This window comes from Mastigoproctus giganteus, chromosome 8 (genome assembly GCF_048544385.1).
Source record: "Mastigoproctus giganteus isolate SK-2022 chromosome 8, ASM4854438v1, whole genome shotgun sequence".
Taxonomy (NCBI): domain Eukaryota; kingdom Metazoa; phylum Arthropoda; class Arachnida; order Uropygi; family Thelyphonidae; genus Mastigoproctus; species Mastigoproctus giganteus.
This window is the reverse complement of record NC_143582.1, coordinates 125,929,792-125,950,562: the sequence shown is the minus strand read 5'-3', so window position 1 is coordinate 125,950,562 and position 20,771 is coordinate 125,929,792. Positions and strand designations below refer to the sequence as shown.

At 38.8% G+C, this 20,771-nt stretch overlaps 1 protein-coding gene across 1 annotated transcript in view; it reads left to right on the top strand.

Moving 5' to 3' along the window:
• Positions 1–20,771, top strand: part of LOC150081807 (SEC14-like protein 2) — an 89,216-nt gene that overhangs the window by 44,630 nt on the left and 23,815 nt on the right. The window contains exons 6-7 of the mRNA XM_090379695.1: positions 17,201–17,294; positions 20,494–20,588. Of these exons, the coding sequence (XP_090235821.1) occupies positions 17,201–17,294; positions 20,494–20,588 (189 nt within the window). The remainder of the gene's footprint in view (positions 1–17,200; positions 17,295–20,493; positions 20,589–20,771) is intronic.

Sequence of the window (20,771 nt, the reverse complement as noted above, 5' to 3'; positions counted from 1 at the left end):
ATTTTGTATCTGAAACGAACGCATCTATTAAATAGCTTTGACAGAATAGGTGGCGCGTCAAGAAAGTTGGTTGTACCCTGATTTACCTTCTCTCATTCTATTTAACTAAAATCTTCTAGAATTTTGAAAAGAAGAAGGGTTAAGAGAGGGTCTACAAAACCTTTTTTTAAAATGAATTTTCCATTCCGTGAATATCGTGCTGTATGTTCTATCAAACATATGAGTCAGTAGTGGATCTTAAATTTTTTTAAAACCAAAATGCTGGCAGCATTAAGAATAAATTGGAATGGTTAAGAAATATTTCTGTTCTATATAATTCTGGATTTAATGTAATTTGTGAAATTTGGTTATTTGATTTATGCCATGTGTCTGATTTCTCTGGTTATTTAGGTTTTAAGATTATCTCAACTGCAAAGAAAATCAATTCTGATGAGGGCGTATTACTTACGTATTTGGCACATTTTTCTTTGATCTGTTCTTCTAAATTAATTCAAGATAATGTAGAGGCTATTTCCGCGCGTTTTACACAATCTAAACTTTTTTTTTTTTCATCGTAATCAATTTGATTACTCCTCCTCCTGTTCAAGTTCTTACTCTACATTGATTAAGGAGCTGCATTCCGCGAGTATATGTTACAAAAAGTTTCGTTAATCTTAACAGATGATTTTTAAATATGAATCATAAATCAAACAATTGGTCATTGTGGTTGCTGAGCACGTTTTGGTATTGATAAGACCTCCCCCTCTACCCTCCCCGGCCAATGAGGAAGCTTTTCTGGATTGTATTTATTCGAATGCATCTGTTTTAGATAGTTCCACTAGTACTTACTCAAATTTTGATTCGGGAATGGGTATGTTCATTCTGTATATATAAAGCAAAGATAAAAATGACTTTCAGCAGTCCAGAAGTTCGATCTTTCCTGAATTGAATCAAGCTTGAATAAAGCGTGAAATTGAAATACTTATTATGAACACGTTTTCAAGAAATATTTTACCCTTCCTCCCTATTTTAGTTGCTTTGTTTTCTGGTTATCCCTTATGGCTTATGTTTATTGCACGAGAGTGCATGTAATCAGTATTAAGAATACCATTGTGGTTCATAGCGCACCCACGGGAGTGGAGGGATCTAAAGCCCATATCAAAAACTTTACGCTTATATTTTATAATTGCACTGTCACGGGTTAACGATTATAAAAGTTACAATGTAGAACGGAACCTCGCCCTAAGTCATTTCGGGTTTTTTGATCTGCATAACGTACAAATTGATTCTTGAATACGCACCTGTGCAGGTATAATACACGTGGCGCAATGTTCTAAGTCGCTGATGCGCCTCAAACCACCACCACCACCACAACAACATAAGTCCCCCATCAAAAGATCTAGGTGCGCCAATGTCGTGAATGTCTTTGCCCATGCTATTTAAAAGCACGCGAGTGTTATAACTATTCACGCGACATGCCTTACAAGTTTCGTTTGACGCTTGTCGGTGTGCGCGTACAGATTTTAACGCATTAAGGCACAAATTATTCAAGATTTTATGTAGCAGAGAATTTCTGCAAGTAAAAGAACATTTGCCAAACCCTTAACGCAAAAAACCTTGATGTGGAAGAATGGATTCGACATATTTTAAGTTTTAAACAAGAAGATAAAGAAGGATTCGAGCTGTCAATTGGTCCAGATTGTACGTGCCTTTGCTATAGCCCAAATCTCATTGAAAGAATCGAAATGTATGATTAAACATCTATAATATATTACTTCTACATATTTATAAACCGCAGCAGAATTTATTGCATCAAATCATTATATATATTATTTGATACTGCAGTTATAAATTAAAATTCAAATTTGGTTTCTTTCTTGCCAATTTCGAAAATAAATTACCCTTCTTTTTTATTATTATTAAAATCAGTTTATTTCCCAAAAAACCTTGGGTCACCCCTGGACGGCTCTGTGCCAGAAGGGTGTGAATACAGACTAAGGTGCGAGGAACACAATGTACAATAAACAAGGGTACATTCGTGCTCGACCCGAGACTTTTACAGGATTAAATTCTGTAAAAGTCTCGGGTCGAGCACGAAAAGTCTTCTGTTCTGATAAGAACTGAATGTCAAAGTCCATGCTTCGTTACAGTTTTGAAATTGGACTAAAGTGAGATGCGAGCCATTTTAGACAGCTTAAAACCACTTTACAAAAGTGTTTAGCATTCGTGGGAGTGCTTGTTACGTACAGTACAGTACTGTGCTGTGCTTAACACTCATGACAGTTCCGCTTAGGTACAGCACACTACTCGTATACAGGAGTTTTAGCTTCATTAGCGCCATCTATTGATCCTCGCTGTAATTGCGATCACTCACGAGAGTAGTGGGTAATATTCGCAGTTCTGCTTAATTAGCGCCATCTATTGGCCCTCTCTGTATTCAATAAGCGTATAACTGTATTCGCAGAGGTACATGTCAAGAGGCGTCTTTATACCCGAGATTATTCCTTAAAAATAATTTGTTTTATTATAAAAAGAAATGCTTTGCTAGAAAGAATTGAAGAAAGATCATCACTGTTCACTGTAAAAATTCTTCTTTTCCTATTAAGCATGCTGCTTGTTGTGTTAGTTAATATCATCATCTTTCCATATCTTTCCCCCCGATGGTATGTTTGTTTGTTTGTTATATGGTTTTTAGGAGCATTAGCAACTAAGGCCATATTGCTCCGGGAAATACGATGGTCATTCCCTGACCTTTCCGCATCCTCCGTATTTGGTGGTGACGGGCTCGAACCCCGGTCTAATCAAGAAGCGTGTGCTACGCACTGCTGCTCCTTCCCACCTGGCTACGGAGGCGCCTCCCGATGGTATACTCCACCCGGTAGGTGGGGGTTGCGTGTCCCGGTGACCCGCAGAAGACAAGACAAATTAGATCAGTTACAGATTACATTGTTTCAAAACATTCGACATACGTATTGAAAGATGTCAGAGTTTATAGAGGAGCCGAATGTGGATCTGACCATTTTCTTGTTAAAACAACACTGAGGTGGAACTGGATTAAGAAAATAAGAGCGAACAACCAACTGAAGTGAAGGAGAAATGCTACAAGTAGATCAATTTAATGTTGAACTACTTAAGGATGACAGCATTGGAAACAACTTCACCTGGAGATTGGGTGCTGCGATTAACATAGAGATAGAAGGTAATACTGAAGAAATTTACGAATATGTAAAAAATATTGTAAAAAAAAGGCTCATGAAAGCCTAGTTAAAAAGAAGAGCCAAGGACCAAAAAAGACCTGGATTAAAGAGAAAGTAAGAGCTGCTGTAGAGGAAAAGAAACTTGCATAATCGAAATGGCTGGGTGAAAGGAACGATGCATATGGGGACATTTATGTTGAAAAGAAGAAAATAGGCAATCGGTTGGTAGTAGAAGCAAAAAATGAAGAATGGGAAAGGAAGTGTGACTGTTATAGCAAATTGGGTTTCGAGCGATCAGCGGAATCGTGAAAGGTCCTTAAACACTTGAGAAAACAGAATAAACACAACACTGGTTTGCAATTAATACCTTTGAAAGATTGGATGAGGTACTATGAAGGACTTTTAAAAGAAGACCGTGAAGAATTCAAAATGATGGAGGATTTCGGTGTGGAAGACTCGGGCTTAAAAGTTTCTGTTAGGGAAGTGGAACTCTTACTAAAGGAGGGAAGGAATGGCAAATCACCTGGACCCTAAGGAGTTTATATGGAACTTCTGAAATACGGATGAAGAGTGGCTGTTTTGATACAAAAACTGTTAAGTGGTATACTGAGAGGAGAAGCAATACCGAAAGAAATGACAACAGGATATATAATACATCAATTTATAAGAAGGCCGATCGGAAAAGCTGTTCAAATTACAGAGGAATATGCGTTCTGTACCTGCTATTAAAGATTCTTGGAAAATGGATCAGGAACCATTTAGAAGCCCGAATTAAGGTGTTAGAACAACAAAGTGGCTTTTCAGCCGGGAGGTCATGTATAGACCAAATCTCAACAGTATGACAGATCCTTGAAAAATGTCAATCGAAAGGAAAAGAAATCTTTATGATTTTCATTGATTTTGAAAAAGCACCTGGCAGTGTTCCAAGAGAGAGCTCTTATGAGAAACACTGAAAGAGGCACATATTGGTGGACAGTTGATTAACATTATTAAGTCAATTTACAGGAATAATATGCAGATGCAGAATTAACATGGGACAAGCTTTGTTACCTGAATTCCACACTTCAAAAGGCGTATTACAAGGTTGTTGCATGTCACAAACACTTTTCAAAATTTATATCGATATCTGCTTAAGACCCTTGTCAAAAATGCAGTAAAGTGGGATTGCCGATCAATAAGAACATCTATATTCACAATTTACTTTTTGAAGACGATCAGATGGTGATAGCACAAGACTTAGAAGATGCAGACTATGCATGCCGCAAATTGTTTGAGGAATATAAACGATGGTGTCTAAAAATCAATTTTAGCAAGACTGAAATGTCGTCTTCAGGATCGGGACACATTCTGAATATTGAAGGTTTTAAAATCAAACAAGTCGATCAATTCAAATATTTGTGACCAATCTTACAAATTGGCGGATCATCCCAAGCAGAGATCAATAAGAGAATTGCAGACGGCAGAACAGAAAGGCTATCGGCATGTTAAACTCTGTTCTATGGAGCAGAAATATTCTAAATTAAACAAAGAAACTTATATTTCAAACGATTGTACAAAGTCTTTTATTGTATGGAACCAAAAACCTGGACGTTGAATAGGTGAGGGAAAAACAAATTGCTCTCCACAGAAATGGATTTTTGGAGACGCTCAGCAAGAATTTCTAGAAGAGACAGAAACGGAATGAAGACATAAGAGAGAGAGAGAGAGAGAGAGAGAGAGAGAGAAAAAATTGAAGTGAAAAAGAATATTATTGATACTAAGAAAAGCGTTTAATATGGTATGGACATGAAAAACGAATGCAAGAAATTAGATATCCAAAGGCTATCTTGGAATGGATACCTTCAGAAAGAAGAAGAGGAAGACCTAGGAGGACATGGATGGATGGAGTACAGGAGTGCATCACAGCCCTAGGTTTAACTGACCAAGACACCTTGAACCGCACTTTATGGCGAGAAAATTCCTAAAATAACTTGCAGGCTGAGGAAACCCATTGTAAATGGAAACACTCCTCTTGAAGATCTTTCCACTTCTTCTTGGTCTTCCTCTACTTTGCTTGGTGATGAATTTCCAATTTACTATTTTTGCCCACCTCTCATCACCCATCATATTTATATGTCCCCACCTTTTCCATATATATTCTACAGTATATCCATTCATTAATGTTTTACATTGTTTTCTGATTTCCTCGCGTTTAACTTTCTCTTAGTGTTTTTTTAGTTATCTCTACTACCCGCATGGATTTTTTTTTACGAAAACTCCCAAAAAATAGGGTATGTGGCTTCTCAGCCTCATACCTTATAGTACTTCGGGGGCTGAGTAGACATAAGTTACTTGTTGACATTAGATTGAATTTCTGCAGACTGTAATTTCAGAAAATATAAGAAATACGTGTAAAGGAAGGTCGTTCCAGAAAACGGACGTTGAAGTGATAAACGAGGAAGAAGAAAAGTTGGTTCTGTGAGTTTGAAGTTGGACAGTAAATGGATGTTGACTGGCTGTGGCTCTTGTCCCGATTGACTTTGAAGAGAAAGGGGGGAATTACAGAATCCAATTCAGAAGAACAGTGCCATAGAAGTATCTATAGAAAAGGCATGCAGCAAAAACAGGACGTCTATGAGACAGAGGGTGGAGAGACTTTGTTAAAGATGGGTCATTCATTAACCCAAATATTCTCTTTTAAATGGAGTCCAGAAACTTGAGAGAACTTATGATGGCACCACACCAGATGTGTAGTGCTTCCATAACCGTAGAGAGGATTTCAGATTTTTACAGAGCGAGTGGGTAGCGAAAGATAAAATCCAGTTTTTTAGGTTCAGAGGAAGAAATATTCATTGTCTTATGTCAATACAGATTAGGTAGAGGCCAGAGTAATCCTTGATAGATATATGCGATCTTCTCTAGAACCCTGAGTGTGATCAAAAATAAAATAAGCATAGGAGCAGTAGATTTCTTTTTGAGAGATAGTTATTTAAGACAGGAGTGAGTTTTGGGAGGATTGAAATTATCTAGTTTATCTTGCCTCAATTTTTCAATTGGGTCAAGATAACTTAGATAATTTCAATGCTGGAGATCGGCATTTAAGGAATTAATAGTGATAGAGAATAAGGATTAAACTTGGGAATGCAATGTGTTATCGTCAGCAAAACTATGCACACGATTTATAATCAGTGAAAGAATGTCGTTAATATACAAGATGAAAAGAGTGGGAGAAAGAACTGAACCTTGGAGAACACCATTATTAATGGAGAAATTAGAAGACAGAGTGCCATCTACCATTACAGTAGCGAGCAGTCAGAGAGAACTCAATTCTCAATTGCAAAAAACAGATGGCAATCATAAAGATGGAAGCTTTGTCCCAAACACAATCAAAAATTGGAATTGGAGCCGACTGCTTGAGTTTCACCAAACTTTTCCATTGAATTTGCCCATAGATGGATAAAGTAAGCCAGTATGGCACCAATGGAAAGACTGACGATCATTGAGATGGAAAGTTTCGCGATAGTTTAGGAGTTGGTGGTTAATGGATTTCTCAATTACTTTGGATAGAGCAGAGGGATGATAATTGGATGTGAGGGATTTGCCATCCTTCTTAAGAACTGGCTGGATACGAGCAAATCAACATTTTTCAATTTGAGAACTTTAGGTGGGCTTGAAGAACGGCAGTTTTCTTCCGTGTTATTCCGTTTTTTTTTTCTTTTCTGTTCTGCAAACAAGTAAAACTGCCCCGAACACGTATGGTTACAGCTTTATACAACAAGCTTGGAAGACATTGGGAACCCACTTCATATAATATGCATAAATTCTCAAATTTAACGACTTGCCTTTGGGAAGCTACAATAGCATAACAGAGAAATTATGCTACCTGAAATATTACCCCAAAATATACTAATTGCGCTGCTCCACAAAATTAACAGAACAAAATGTTTTTCATGAATATTTTATTGTGAACAGTGATACCGAAGGCAAATATATAATAGGAATCCTGGCATGAACATTCCGAGTATCCAATATTAATCGTTCTTCCACCTACAGAGCAACACATTATGCAAATTATTCATGCCTATAAAAACACGGGTTGCGACTACATCACTTCATTTCCTTTTTTTGGCATGCTCAGTGGGATAGCCACATCTCCAGTACTCAGGATGGCAGGTCATCGTCGTTTAGATGATTTTGAGATGGCGGGCCGTCGGACGACTTGAATCCCGGGCATTGGTAGACGGAGGTTGTACGTTGGCTTAATGTGTCACGCAGTGTCGTGTCGTCACTGTGGAAGCAATTTCAGGAGACAGGAACCATTACAAGAAGAGCTGGCCAAGAAGGCTCGAGGGCTGCGTCAACCAGAACAGACCTCTATCTGGCTCTAATAGCAGATGCAACCCTACGATGTTCTTTCATCAACTGTCTCTTGAGGTTGCTGCGGCCACAGGTGAAAACATTTCCAACCGGACTGTGTTACGAAGGTTCAATTAAAGTGAAATCTGCGCAAGGAAGCCAGTGTTTTGAATTCTATTAAACCCAAACCACAGCAGAGCTCGTTGAAACTGGTACCATAAACATGTGACGTGGGGTCCTGACAAATGGGGGTACAGTTTTGTTCTCTGATGAGACCTGTTTAAGCCTACAAACAATTTCTAGACTTTGTCATCCGGATACAAGGAGGAATTCGGTACAATCCCACCAACGTGAGAGAAAGGGTCACTTACGGTGGAGGCGGTGTTTCGTGAGGGACGGAATAATGATAAACGGCCGGAATAATGATAAATTAAAAATAATGATAAACTCTCTTACATTTTTTTGATAGGGGTACCGTAACTGCGCAGAGGTACCAAGAACAGATCCTCGAATCCTATGTGCGACTTTTTATGAGTGCAGTTGTCCCAGATTTTCTTTTCATGCACGACAACGCCTCTGCACATAGAGCTCACGTGGTGGAGAAATATCTTGAAACTGAAGATATCCAGCTACTGCCGTGGCCAGAACGATTATCAGACTTAAATCCAATCGAGCATGTGTGGGACGCCCTTCGGCGTCCATTGCACACCGACAGCCAACTCCTCGGTCACTTGGTGAGCTAAGGTCTGAGATGGTGGAATAAGGAGTTTTTGCCACAGAATCTTATAGCCACCCTTATATCGAACATGGTTCACCGCTGTCAGGCCTGTTTAATCGTTGGAGGGGACCATACGCCGTACTGGTGTCATGTGACCATATTTTCGAGCATGTTGTATCGACTTCTGTAATGTGACATTTTTGATAATTCTTATACAACACCTGTAAATGTCCCTTATACCTGTCCGAAGTTTCTCGCTGTCTCCTCATTTCAGTGTCATTCGGTAGTACACCACCATACCGAATTTTGTCCCGCTTCATCGCAAGCTGCACGAGTTCCACCACATGTTCTGTTAATTTTATCGAAAGTGTATTACTCATGTGCAGCCTGATGTAGCTGATCGAGTGCTTTTAGTACACGCTTTTTAGTTGATCATGGTCACGAGCCCACATTACCGCTAAATACGATGAATGATAATGTAATATTCGTGTTGAAATAACTAGTAGTCTGATTTTTGTGATCATGCCGGAGTAAATGGAACATACTCTTATTATTATTATTATTATTATTATTATTATCCATATGATGCAAGGAAGCCTGAGGCTTATGCTGCACCAGGAAAAAAAAAAAGTTCCCGAGTAGCCCTGAGAGAGAGAGAGAGAGAGAGAGAGACAAAAGTAGAAGGGAATCACCAAGAAAGGGAAGAATGATGATATCCAGCTCAGGACCCTGGGTGTGCCAAGCCCATACTCACCAGATGTGAGCCCCCGGGGTTATTTATTTACTTCTTTTTTGTAACGTGATATTAATATAGTCACTCGGAAACAATATATCTGAGGTAGTGATATTAGTCTTATGTTATAACAGCTTCAATTATTTGTTCTAAGCAAGCAGAATCAAACTCTGCTTAAATGACCAGTTGGACAGAGTCATTCGAAAATTTTTCTGTAATTGTACGGGATGTTTCATAAAGGATACAACGCTAAAATGAAGAAGGTAGAATTACGGGCAGGCAAATGTTATGTCAAGTTTGAAGTGTAGGTGGCAGCACTGCACCCAAGGTTACCCGCGGTAAGCAGTTGAATGACCGTGACATGCATTAGTCTCGGTCAGGAATCCAGTCCGTTGTGTTGTGTCGTGTCGGCCATGTCGTTTTCCAAGAATGAGCGTGTGCTTATTGTGGAGTCTTACTTCGCGTATGAATCTTATAAACGTGTGCAAGACGAGTTTCAGATAATTTCCTCGGTCGTTTGTCCCCAACAATTTTTTTTTTCTTTTTTTTCTTCTGCTATTGGTAGATGTTCCGCTTGATATTGATCATACGGTGGAGATGGGCTTTAAGTCTAGGTGCCACCTTACATACATTAATATACTATGACTATGTCCCCAACAAGTCAACAATATCGCGTATAATTGAGAAATTTCGTGAGACTGGGAGTGTGGAGGACAAAAAGAGTCCAGGCCGGCCATCGCTGTTAACTGCGAACGTTCTGGATGATCTGAATGAACGTTTAACCCGCTCACTAAGAAAATCGCTTAGGAAGTTATCTTCTCAAACCGGACTGCCACCAACTACTGTTTTCAGGGCTACAAAGAAGTTACAATTGCATAATTACCGTATTGGTGTCGTTCAGGATCTGAAAGGACCTAGCCATGAAAAACGTGCACGGTATTGTCGTTGGTTTCGTTCTTTTGTTGATGAAAACGGAATTGAGGTGTTGGATCGTGTTTATTTTAGTGACGAGGCTTGGTTCCACTTGGATGGTTATGTCAATAGTCACAACAGCCGAATATGGAGCAGTGAAAACCCACCTGCGTATCACGAACGATCATTACATACCCTGAAAATTTGGGTTTGGTGTGCCATCTCGCGCCGTCGTGTTATAGGGCCTATATTTTTTGACGAAATTGTGGATGGAGAAGTTTATCGTGACATAATCCAACAGTTTATTACATTGTTGGAGGTGAATGAACGAGAATGTTGGTTTCAACAAGGTGGTGCGACCTGCCATGTTACAGGAATTTTTCGAAGATTGCTTGATCTCAAAAAAAACTTGTGGACCCCCCCCCCCCCAAGATTTCCAGATTTTTTTTATAATTCTTATAAGGACAATTAAAAAGGTGAAGTGTTCCACAACAATCCTCATACTCTTGACGAATTGAAGGCTAACATTGAAAAAGAGATTGCAAACATTACGTAAGGTGGCTGCAAATGTCATGAAAATGATACGAACCTGCATCCAGGCGAGTGGAAACCATTTCCAACACTTGTTGTAAAGGTTGTGTAATTTCTTTCCGTTGTAAAAGTATGTGTAATTTATTTCCCTTTCGTGTGATTTGTTAAAATTCCTATAATACGATTGCGTCCTTTATGAAACACCCTGTATAAATAATATTAAAGATAGTGAATGAGTTGCACCATTCTGATTTGCTTATTCTTATATTTTTTGTGTGGATATTAACGCGCAGCATCATATGACGAATTCATCAAAAAGTTGAGGAAGAATGAAAACAGATGTATTCGATTTCAGATGAGCAGTTGCTGATGGCTTGTATTATTTCCAGACGTTATTTAGTTTGTGCACATCTGTGCAATATACTCTTCAAAAGTTGGGGACAAATGATATCTTTATAGAGCTGATTTCTATTACTGTGTCTAATGCTTTCACTTGGAAGTTTAAATCGGAAAGGAAGCTGATATTCATGTCATATGAGCTCCATGTGCAGAATTTTTGCAGCAAGCAAATACAGCATAGCATTGGGAAATTGTTATTTTCATATGGGTAGATCCATCTTCATAGCAATTTCAGTGTACGGTTACGAATGGATAGTCCAGGATGTGACTGTAGACATTACTTTCGTGGTTCCTTGTGTATTGCCCTCGTTGGTAGCACAGTTGGTATAATCTCTGTCCTCCCCACATCGTTTGGAAAAGAAGTTTGAGTTCGAATCCCGTCAAAGACGCGAGTTATTTTAGCTTTTTCACAACGTGGCTGTGTTAGTCGGTCTCAGGCGAGGGTAGCATGGTTTTCTTGTCCCGGAAACTCGGGATTTTCGTCAAGCAAATATCGACCAAAGAACATACGCAAATTACAGGTGCAATATGGCCTAAGTTGCTGATGCGCCTAAAACCCCTACATCAATCTTGTGTTTCGTGGTCCATGTGATGATTGGACTAAGTAAAGTAAAGTAAAAGTAAAGTGCAGCCATTATCAACCCACTGCAGGATGGAAGCCTCCTCAACAATTCATGCTGAGGGAAATGGACCATAATCTGCCACGCTGGTCCAGTGCGGGTTGGCAGATCGACCCTATTCAGCAGTCAGGGGCTTGAACCCCGGTCTACTCAAAGAGCGTGTGCTACTGCACTCCCGCTCCTGCCCACTCGGCTACGGAGGCCGTTCGGACTAAGTAGAGTGGTCCAACACTACATAGTACCTTCTCTCACTGATATATGATCCATGGCTTCTGCTAACGTCTGGGAGAAGTTATATGGCTATAATATGCGATGTTTTTGATGGTATCCCACGAAATATTCTGTAGGGTGTCTTTCTTGTAAGTTCTTCAAGGATCGAGTGAGATTTCCTACTATAACCCGTTTCAACTGCCAACAGGCACTGGGAATCAATGAAGGACGTCTACCAAGCTTTGGGTAAATGATTGTGTCGTCCACAAATTAACTTTACGATCACTTGCTATCTTAATAACGAAAATGCTCACCAGCATGGAATTATGCTATGACATGTCGTCTAAGCTGGTTTAGTTCTTTCTGTTTTAGTCTTGCTCCTGAGTACCTGTTCCTTAATGTGCTGTCATGTTATATACACCTCTCAAAATTAGTGCTGTCATCTACATACCATGTTACTTATTAGTATTAGTAACGGCCGCATGGTGCAAGAAAGCCTATGGCTTATGCTGCACCAGCCAAAAAAAAAAAAAAAAAAAAAAAAAAATCCGAACAAAACAATGATAAAAACAAAAAATAAATAAAATAAATAACTAAATAATAATAATTAATAAATAAAAAATATATATATAAATAAAATAAAATATAAATAAAAAGGAAATTAAACCTATCATCCTATGCGCTTCCCTTACCCGAAGGTACTATCCAGATGACCTTTGAATTTCCCCAAACTGTCGGCCTCTACCACCCATGAAGGCAACTTATTCCAGTAATTTATAACTCGCTGGCTAAAATAAAACTTCCTGCAGTCCAATCTAAACATTTCCCCCCGTAACTTCAATTTATGTCCCCTAGTTCTAGCATCATTTATAATCTTGAAAATTTTGTCCTCATTCATTTTACTGATGCCTCTCAGAGCCTTAAACACCTCAATCAAATCTCCTCTAAGGTGTCTTAGAGGAGACTTGTGTGGGTTGCAGAGTTTCCAAACTCTGCAACCCACATATTCGAAGTCTTTCTTCATAAGGACGCCCTTTTGCCGATCTCACCAGGCGAGTTACCCTTCTTTGCACCCTTTCAAGAAGCTCGATGTCTTTCTTTAGGTGCGGTCTCCATACTTGGACACAGTATTCCAAGTGTGGTCTAACATAAGCCTTATATAATGGGATTATCACGTCCCTATCTCTACTTGCAAAAGTTCGATAGATCATCGATAGGACACCATGGGCCTTCCTTGCAACCTGTTTACAATGCTCAGAGAATTTCATGTCTGACCGTATCGTAACACCCAAGTCCCTTTCCTCCAGTACTGGGTTTAGTTGAACTCCACCAAGTGAATAAGTTTTTTTGGGATTACTGTTTCCCAGGTGTAATACCTTACACTTTGTTGGATTAAAGCACAGCTGCCATTTTTCTGACCATTCTTAAAGTCTATCTAGGTCTCTCTGAAGAAGCTCAGCTTGACAGTGATCATTAACTACTCTACCAATTTTAACGTCATCTGCAAATTTAGACATCACGCCCTCTATCCCTTCATCAATGTCGTTTATGAAAATTAAAAACAACAGTGGTCCTAATACTGATCCTTGGGGAACCCCACTTCTTACATCAACCCAATCTGAGGAATAGCCATTTATCACAACCCTCTGCCTCCTGCCCTGAAGCCATCCTTCTATCCATCTAAGGGTTTTCCCAGTGATTCCAACCTGTTCCAGCTTATAAAGCAACCGCTCATGTGGGACTGAGTCAAAAGCTTTGCTGAAATCTAAATAAACAATGTCGAAATTATTCCCTAAATCCAGCTCCTGAGTGACCCTTTCGAAATAGCGAACCAGATTTGTTAAACATGATTTTCCCTTTACAAAACCATGCTGAGTATCCTTGAGAATTTCAATTCGATCCAAATGATCCTGAATTCCACCCTTGATCATTGCCTCCATGATTTTCCCTACTACTGAAGTCAGACTGACAGGTCGATAATTTCCAACTTCACTTTTAGAGCCACCCTTGTGTATGGGAGATACATTTGCACTTTTCCAATCCAAGGGAATCTCCCCAGAGTCTAGTGATGCTCGCATAATTAGCCTCAATGGTTCAATGCACTCGATTGCCGCCTCTCTCAAGATTATAGGGTATATTCCATCAACTCCAGGAGCCTTACTGGTCTGTAGGCTCGAAAGTTTTTTCATTAAATAATCTTTCGAAATTTCAATATCATTAATTACATATTTTTTAACTTCGCTCCCACAATTTCCCATTGTCACAAAAGGCTTTTCATTTGTAAATATCGATGCAAAATAACTGTTGAGTTCATCTGCAACGGCAGCTGGTGTATTTATTACTATCCCCTTTCCCTTACGTAAAGGTCCGATCTGGTTTGACCTGCTCTTCTTGGCATTTATATATGTGAAGAATTCTTTATCCCCCCCTCTTTGCTCTGTTTGCTAGTGATTTCTCATAAACTGCCTTTGCCTGTCGAACCTTTTCTGTGGCTCTATTACACATCACCTTGTAGCTGTTATAGGCTTCAGTACTTTTTATTGCTCTGTAACCTTTCCATGCCACCTTTTTCTGCTCAAGTAATATGGCAACTTCACTATTCATCCAACTTGGAACCCTTCTCGTGGAGTATTTTTTTAATGGTATATACGCATTCAAGGCATCTGTGATTAATGTTTTAAAAGCGTACCACAGTTCAATTGTATTCATTCTCTGCGCGATATCTACCCAATTAATAGAGGCCATGTAGTACCTTAAGGCATCGTAATTTCCTTTTCTGAAATTAAAACCCATTCCTTTGCCTTTAACTACTGCTACCTCTCTCGTCATCATCCACCGTAGAACTCCGTGATCACTTCCTGCTACTGGTTCCTCTACTGTCAGCCCTGTTATGTCATCTAATTCATGTGTGATGATGAGGTCTAGGATATTCTTTTCTCTAGTACTTTCCCTGACATGTTGATACAAATAACAGTCATCTAGTTGATTTTAAAATTTTGTTCCCCATGTCGAGTTTCCTTCCCATTTACTCCAATCAATTAGAGGCAAATTGAAACCACCCATAATAAGGCATTGACGCTTACTTGCCCATTCCATTTGCATGTAGAGGCTTTTGTCATAATCTTCACAATCACCTGGTCTGTAGATTACTCCTACTCGCATTATACCTTTGTTTCCAACTATCTCACACCATACAGACTCTATACTAGCATGTGAAATGTCTGAATCCGGGAAAGCTATCGTCGCACTCAGGCTGCTTCTGATAAGAAGCATTATAACACCACCCATTCTATCTACCCTATCCTTCCTAAATACATTATACAAGCCGTACTGAAACTCATCATCCCCAATTTCCGGGTGGCACCACGTCTCTGTAAGCCCTATTATGTCCGCGTTACTTGTTTTAACCAGCAGTTCGAATTCGCTCATTTTATTGACGACACTTCTAACGTTACTGTATAAACAATTAAGATTTACTGTTCTTGTATATTTAACTACACTAGCACAACCCTTGAAGTTTTTTAGGCTCTCTTCCCTGATATTAGCTACCCGCTCACGTGAAACGTCTTTGCCCCCAGAACATCTAGATAATACGTCCAGTTGGGGTAACAGATAAGAACTCTTAAGGTATGTGTAAGAGTTACATTGACCAATATTATCAGATAAACGCGTGTCAGTATTACCCACATCCCCCCTAACTAGCAGTTTCCCTGAGCCTTTAAGGTATCCTCAATAATACTGGCAAAAACTTTTGCACCACCTTTGTTTAAGTGTATCCCGTCTCTACAAAACAAATTCATTCTACCTACAAGTGTGGGCCATGCTGATAGAAATTTCCCCCCTAAAGCCTTGCAGAGTCCTTCAAGTCTTGAGTTAATCCACAAGGCTCTTAACATATAATCCCTCCTATCGTGTCTGGGCAGAATTGCAGACACATAGACATTATGGCCTAGCTCGCGACATTTCCTCAGCATGGTCCTGTATTTTTCCAACAAATCGTCAGATCGTGTACGTTTAATATCGTTTGTCCCCACATGAATAATAATATTTTCTTTACCCCCTTTAAAATCTGATAATCTGTTGGTGACATCATCAATAGTTGCTCCCGGCAGACATACTCTGGTTCTGCTCCACCTATCTTTATTACAAAAAATATTCCCCGTTTCCCTGATAATGGAGTCTCCTAATAAAACAATGTCCTTTTTAACCAGAGTAGTTTGCACTTGGTGAGGCTCGAATCGGGTGTGCATCACTTGGTAGAATGTTGGAGTTTTGAGTCCCTGACGAGCTCCCAGATGCATTATTTTCGAGGGCAAGCACTCGTTTTTTCAGGGACTCAAATTGTTCCATCAGTGCACCAAATTGTAATTTAAGATCGGTGCACTCCTTACATCGATCACAAAGAAAAGAATCCCCAGGTGAGCCATGATTACTCACCAGATCGACCTTGGAAAACATTCCACAGGTTCCACAACGGATTAAATCATGACTCACCCGTAAATCGCCATCTGCTATTTCCTTGTGAGTCACGATACCCTGTGATGTGTTTAAGGCAGATCTCGTAACTACCATTATAAAATTAAATAAATATCAATGGAACGGGTCATTGTCTTCTACTTTAAATTCCAATTCATGCTGGAGGATAATATAATTGAATAAGGGGCCATCACAGTAGCACAGTGCATATAATCGCTGGCCTAGTCACACCGGGTGGAAAAAGCACTGGTTCAATAACGCGAAAAATTTTTATGGAATGTATTCACAAGGTGGCTGAGGTAGTCGGGCTCAGCAGAGCTCTCAGAAAACAGGCAAATCGACTACAGAACCAACGCAATTTACAGACAATGTGTATACGGCAATATGGACTAAGTCTTGATGCTCCCTACTAAAAACCCAACAACAATTAAATCAGGTCATGAACGATATGTGAACAGGTGTTACTCAGTGATTCAGATCCTGTACTTCTTCAGTTCATTGTATATCTGAATGGGATTCATAATGAGAGGATGGAAATGTTGTTCACAATCTGATTATCCTCGTGGGTAGCACAGTTGTTAAATCGCCGTCCTCCCCACACCGGTGGAAAAGATCTGGGTTCGAGTCCCGTGGAAAGGAATTTTTATGGCCTTTTTCACAACGTGGCTGAGTTAGTCGGTCTCAGGCGAGGGTAGCATGGTTTTTTCCCGAAACTCGGGTTTTTCGTCCAGCAAACAGAAAATCGACCACGGAACATATGCAATTTACAGACAATATACACAGAGCAATATGGCCTTAGTCTAATGCCCCTAAAACCCAACAACAACGACACTATCTGATTTGATTCGCTGACGGATGTCTTCAGAAAAAACCAGGAATAAAACGAAGTCAGTTTGGGAACTGACTTCGTTGCAGTGAAAGGGATCTGTTAAGAACAGATCCCTTTCACTGCAATCCAACTATTAGGTTGACTAACAGGTGTAATTATTGACAAAATGAAGCTATAATTGAAATAATACCCAATTGAATTTCCTGAAGGAAATAATTTTAATTACTTGCAGCCTTTTTTTTAATTATTATTTTCTTTCAGATTATGGAAACGTACGACGAAAAAGGACTCATAGGTTTTGATAAAGAAGGCAATCCCGTGAAAGTTTATAACTTGGGTTCCCTTGATGTAATTGGTAAGACATTGCATACCGAATTAGAAATTTCTTTTACTTTAAAGTTTATTTCAGATCCTTGCAACAGCGGTCACAATCGCGGCAAAGGCTTCAATTTAATTTGATTATTTCATTTAAATTTCATTATTTATTTAGATTTCTTGTTCACCATGGCTGCGTTAATCGCTATCGCGAGAAGTTCATCGATTTTTCTTCCCGTAAATTCATGTTTTCATCCAGAAACAGAAACAAACTGACCGCAGGATACACGCAATTTACAGACGCGGTGTCCTGTCGCCTCATGGCCTAAGCCGCCTTGGAGCAAATTCGAAACAAACATTTATTTCAGTCTTATGTATAACTTTAATTTCAAGTGATGGGGGACGGTAATGGATCGGGATATTTCTTGGGTTGTATTAACTAAGGGGGAGTGAGGTGGGATGAGAGAGAGAGAAAGAGAGAGAAAGCTATACGCTATGGGTTATGATTTCATCATGGAAAGTATTGAAGGGATTAATGCTGAAAGCTACAAATGTATTCTGTTCCAGTAAAGCTCCGCAAAAGAAAGATGTCCAAGTGGATGACAAGAGAAGTTTAGGTGAAGATGGTTTGGTCGGGTAAGTGGTTACAATTTATTGCCAATGAGGAGAAGTAGAATATCGGACCGGTCGGAACCATGGTGGACCCCTTTATTATCTTTTGCTTTTCAGACAAAAGAAAATTTGCTATTATAAACTACATAAGAATTTTACTTCTCATAATTCTCATCTGCTTTTTTGACTCTGCTCGTTGCACTTTCAGTATGGTTAATTAAGAAGTGATTATTGACTCTGTGAAATGTAGGACCCTTGTCGACAAGAGAGCATTTTTTAATTCAAGTTCTGAAATAAATGATGACTTCATTTTAGAAGACTGGATTACACATATTATTTTATTGAGCAATAAAGCAGCACCAATCGCTATTATACCACATTCCTTTGCGACCTCTCACTGACTCTCGAGCGATAATGTGTATTATTCGTGGCTTGTCTGATCAGCTGCAGTAAGGCGTGACATGATTCCAAATTTTTGCTGTGTGATACCATAAACTTCTGTTTTATCATCAGCACATGCAATAGATATATGGTCGTGATTATCAAGATTAATAACGGTTGTTCATTCTGTATTTCACAGCAGAGATCAAGAAAACAAATAGTTGAGGTAGTTGAATATTTATCGACTTTTGATTTAATTACATTCAACAACAACGAAAAATTTTTAATAGAAATGTGGTGGATTTAGGGCATTTTTAATGCTGATTTCCAGTGTTTTCCTAGCACCTTTAGCTCTTTAGCTCTTTCGTATTTTTGCTTTCAGTGATTAGATTTTGTTCTACCTGTTCATCTTGTGGGACCACTGATTGAGAAGTTCTGGAGTCAAGAGTTTTCTTGATCATACAGCAGTGGTTAATTTCCAGTTTCTAGGCTGTTTTACCCTTCGTCTTCCGTCTCCAACTGCATCAATTCATCACACAGGGTTTCTTTCGAATGTTTCTTGACGAATACGTACTTTCATCAAGACACTGCTACCACGAGAAACGTTACCAACGGAGGTAGATTCATAGAGCGTCCTGATCATTACAAACGAAACAAAAATGACTATATTTTTAAGCCGTTTATTGCAATACTTTTTAAATTTTTCATTAAAAATTCAACTTTAGTTTAACTTGCATTCTTCATGAAATCTGTGGGTGGTAAGCAATATCTGACGAATTCTTGTTCACCGTTGTTAATCGTAAGATAACCAAATATGTCAACTTTAGTTCAATTCTTCTCGTGTGTATCCATTAATCATAAAGTAACGGGCAGGTTGAAGATGGTAAAATTTCTTGGAATAATTCTAGACCAAAAACTGACATTTAGAGAACACTGTTTTTTCAGTTCCGATGTCGTTAACGTAGTATGGTTGAATTTAAATTCGATATTTGTAAAGATCAGGAATCCAACGTCTGTCGTAAATATTTCTTTATCTTTTATTCGATCAACAGGTACGTATGGGGTCTGTAGTAAGCCTTTACGAGTGAATCTCATATGACGTGTCGTTAGTATGGAATTTTTTTTTTGAAATTACCAAATGGTACAAAAAAAAAAAAAAAAATCTCTCATATTAGCACCACCCGAGAACGATCTCATCTATCCATGTGTATTATGTTCATCAATTGTCTGTTATCTGGTCAATTTGCCTATTAGGCCGGATGAAAAACCAGATTCCCTGTTGGTTGGGTGGGACCTTCATATTACACCTGAGACCGACTAACTCGGCCACTGAGTGAAAAAAAAAAGCCCATAAAAGTTAATCACATTATTGATGGGATTGGTACCCGCACAGACCACTAAAGATGAAGTTTCCCAATATAGTATCTAGAATCCAGCTAGTTGCTAATATAAAGATAGCGGATTTCTCTCCACAGCTTGGCAACTCTCACAGTGAAATACTACAAAACTTTCTAGTATGAATGGCAATGTCCTGTATGAGAGGTCATTGCTCAGAGGATTCCTTTAAAAGGGTTATGTTCCACTCCGGTTCTAATTTCCAAATTGAAGACTTTGATGAAATTTGGCTAGTTTTATGTGCCCGGGCTTCGAGGATTGTGATATTGATGTAGATTTATGGATGGTTTCAGTGAGTTCTTCATTCTGAACTCTTTTAAAGTTGTTTACGGTCGAAAGCATTTTGGATAAATTTGTCAACATGGCATTGAACTTCATATATTACCGATAGAGTCCAATGCCAAGCTGAGAAAGTTCAGTCATCAATCCTTTTCAAGATTTCTAGTTAGGTACTGAAATCACAAAATCTAGAGAATGCATAAATAAATCGTACAACAACGCGAGTGGAAGGGTGGGAGAATGTCTGCATAGAACAATCAGTAAACCAAAAATGAGTGTTGGCTATAACATTCACGCGTAGAAGAGGGTGGTGAGAGAAGGTAACTAAGGACAAGAATGGAAATTTTGGTGAACAAAAGATTCTTTAAAAACAAATGCGGTAGGATATTTTTTTCTCCCACTGCCGGGTTAAAAGTGTTGAATTAAGCAATTTAAAATTATATGCACGTTGATATAAGCACGTGCTTTAGGGTTTTCATAATGCAGTATATTGATTTTTGTCAAAAGTATTGGTAAACCTAAATGTTTTAGTGTTATACTAAAGATTGTAATTTTTACTCTACTAATTTCAGGAATGGTGAAGTCAATTACTCTAAAAGATTATGTGCAGTATTACAACTATCTGTTTGAATCCGACTTTGAAATCATGAAGGAGCAGAGTAAGAAAGTAAGTAGTGATCAACTTGTGTATTTATTAATCGATGTAACAAAAGTCAAAAACTTATCCACCAAAATACGAGAGGTCGCGTCTGTTTAAACTGAAATTAAATGCAGTTCGGGGTTTTTTAGCGAGTAGTATCTGACTGTTTTTCACATTTGGTGTGCAAGAATGACCTTTCTGGTTTGATTC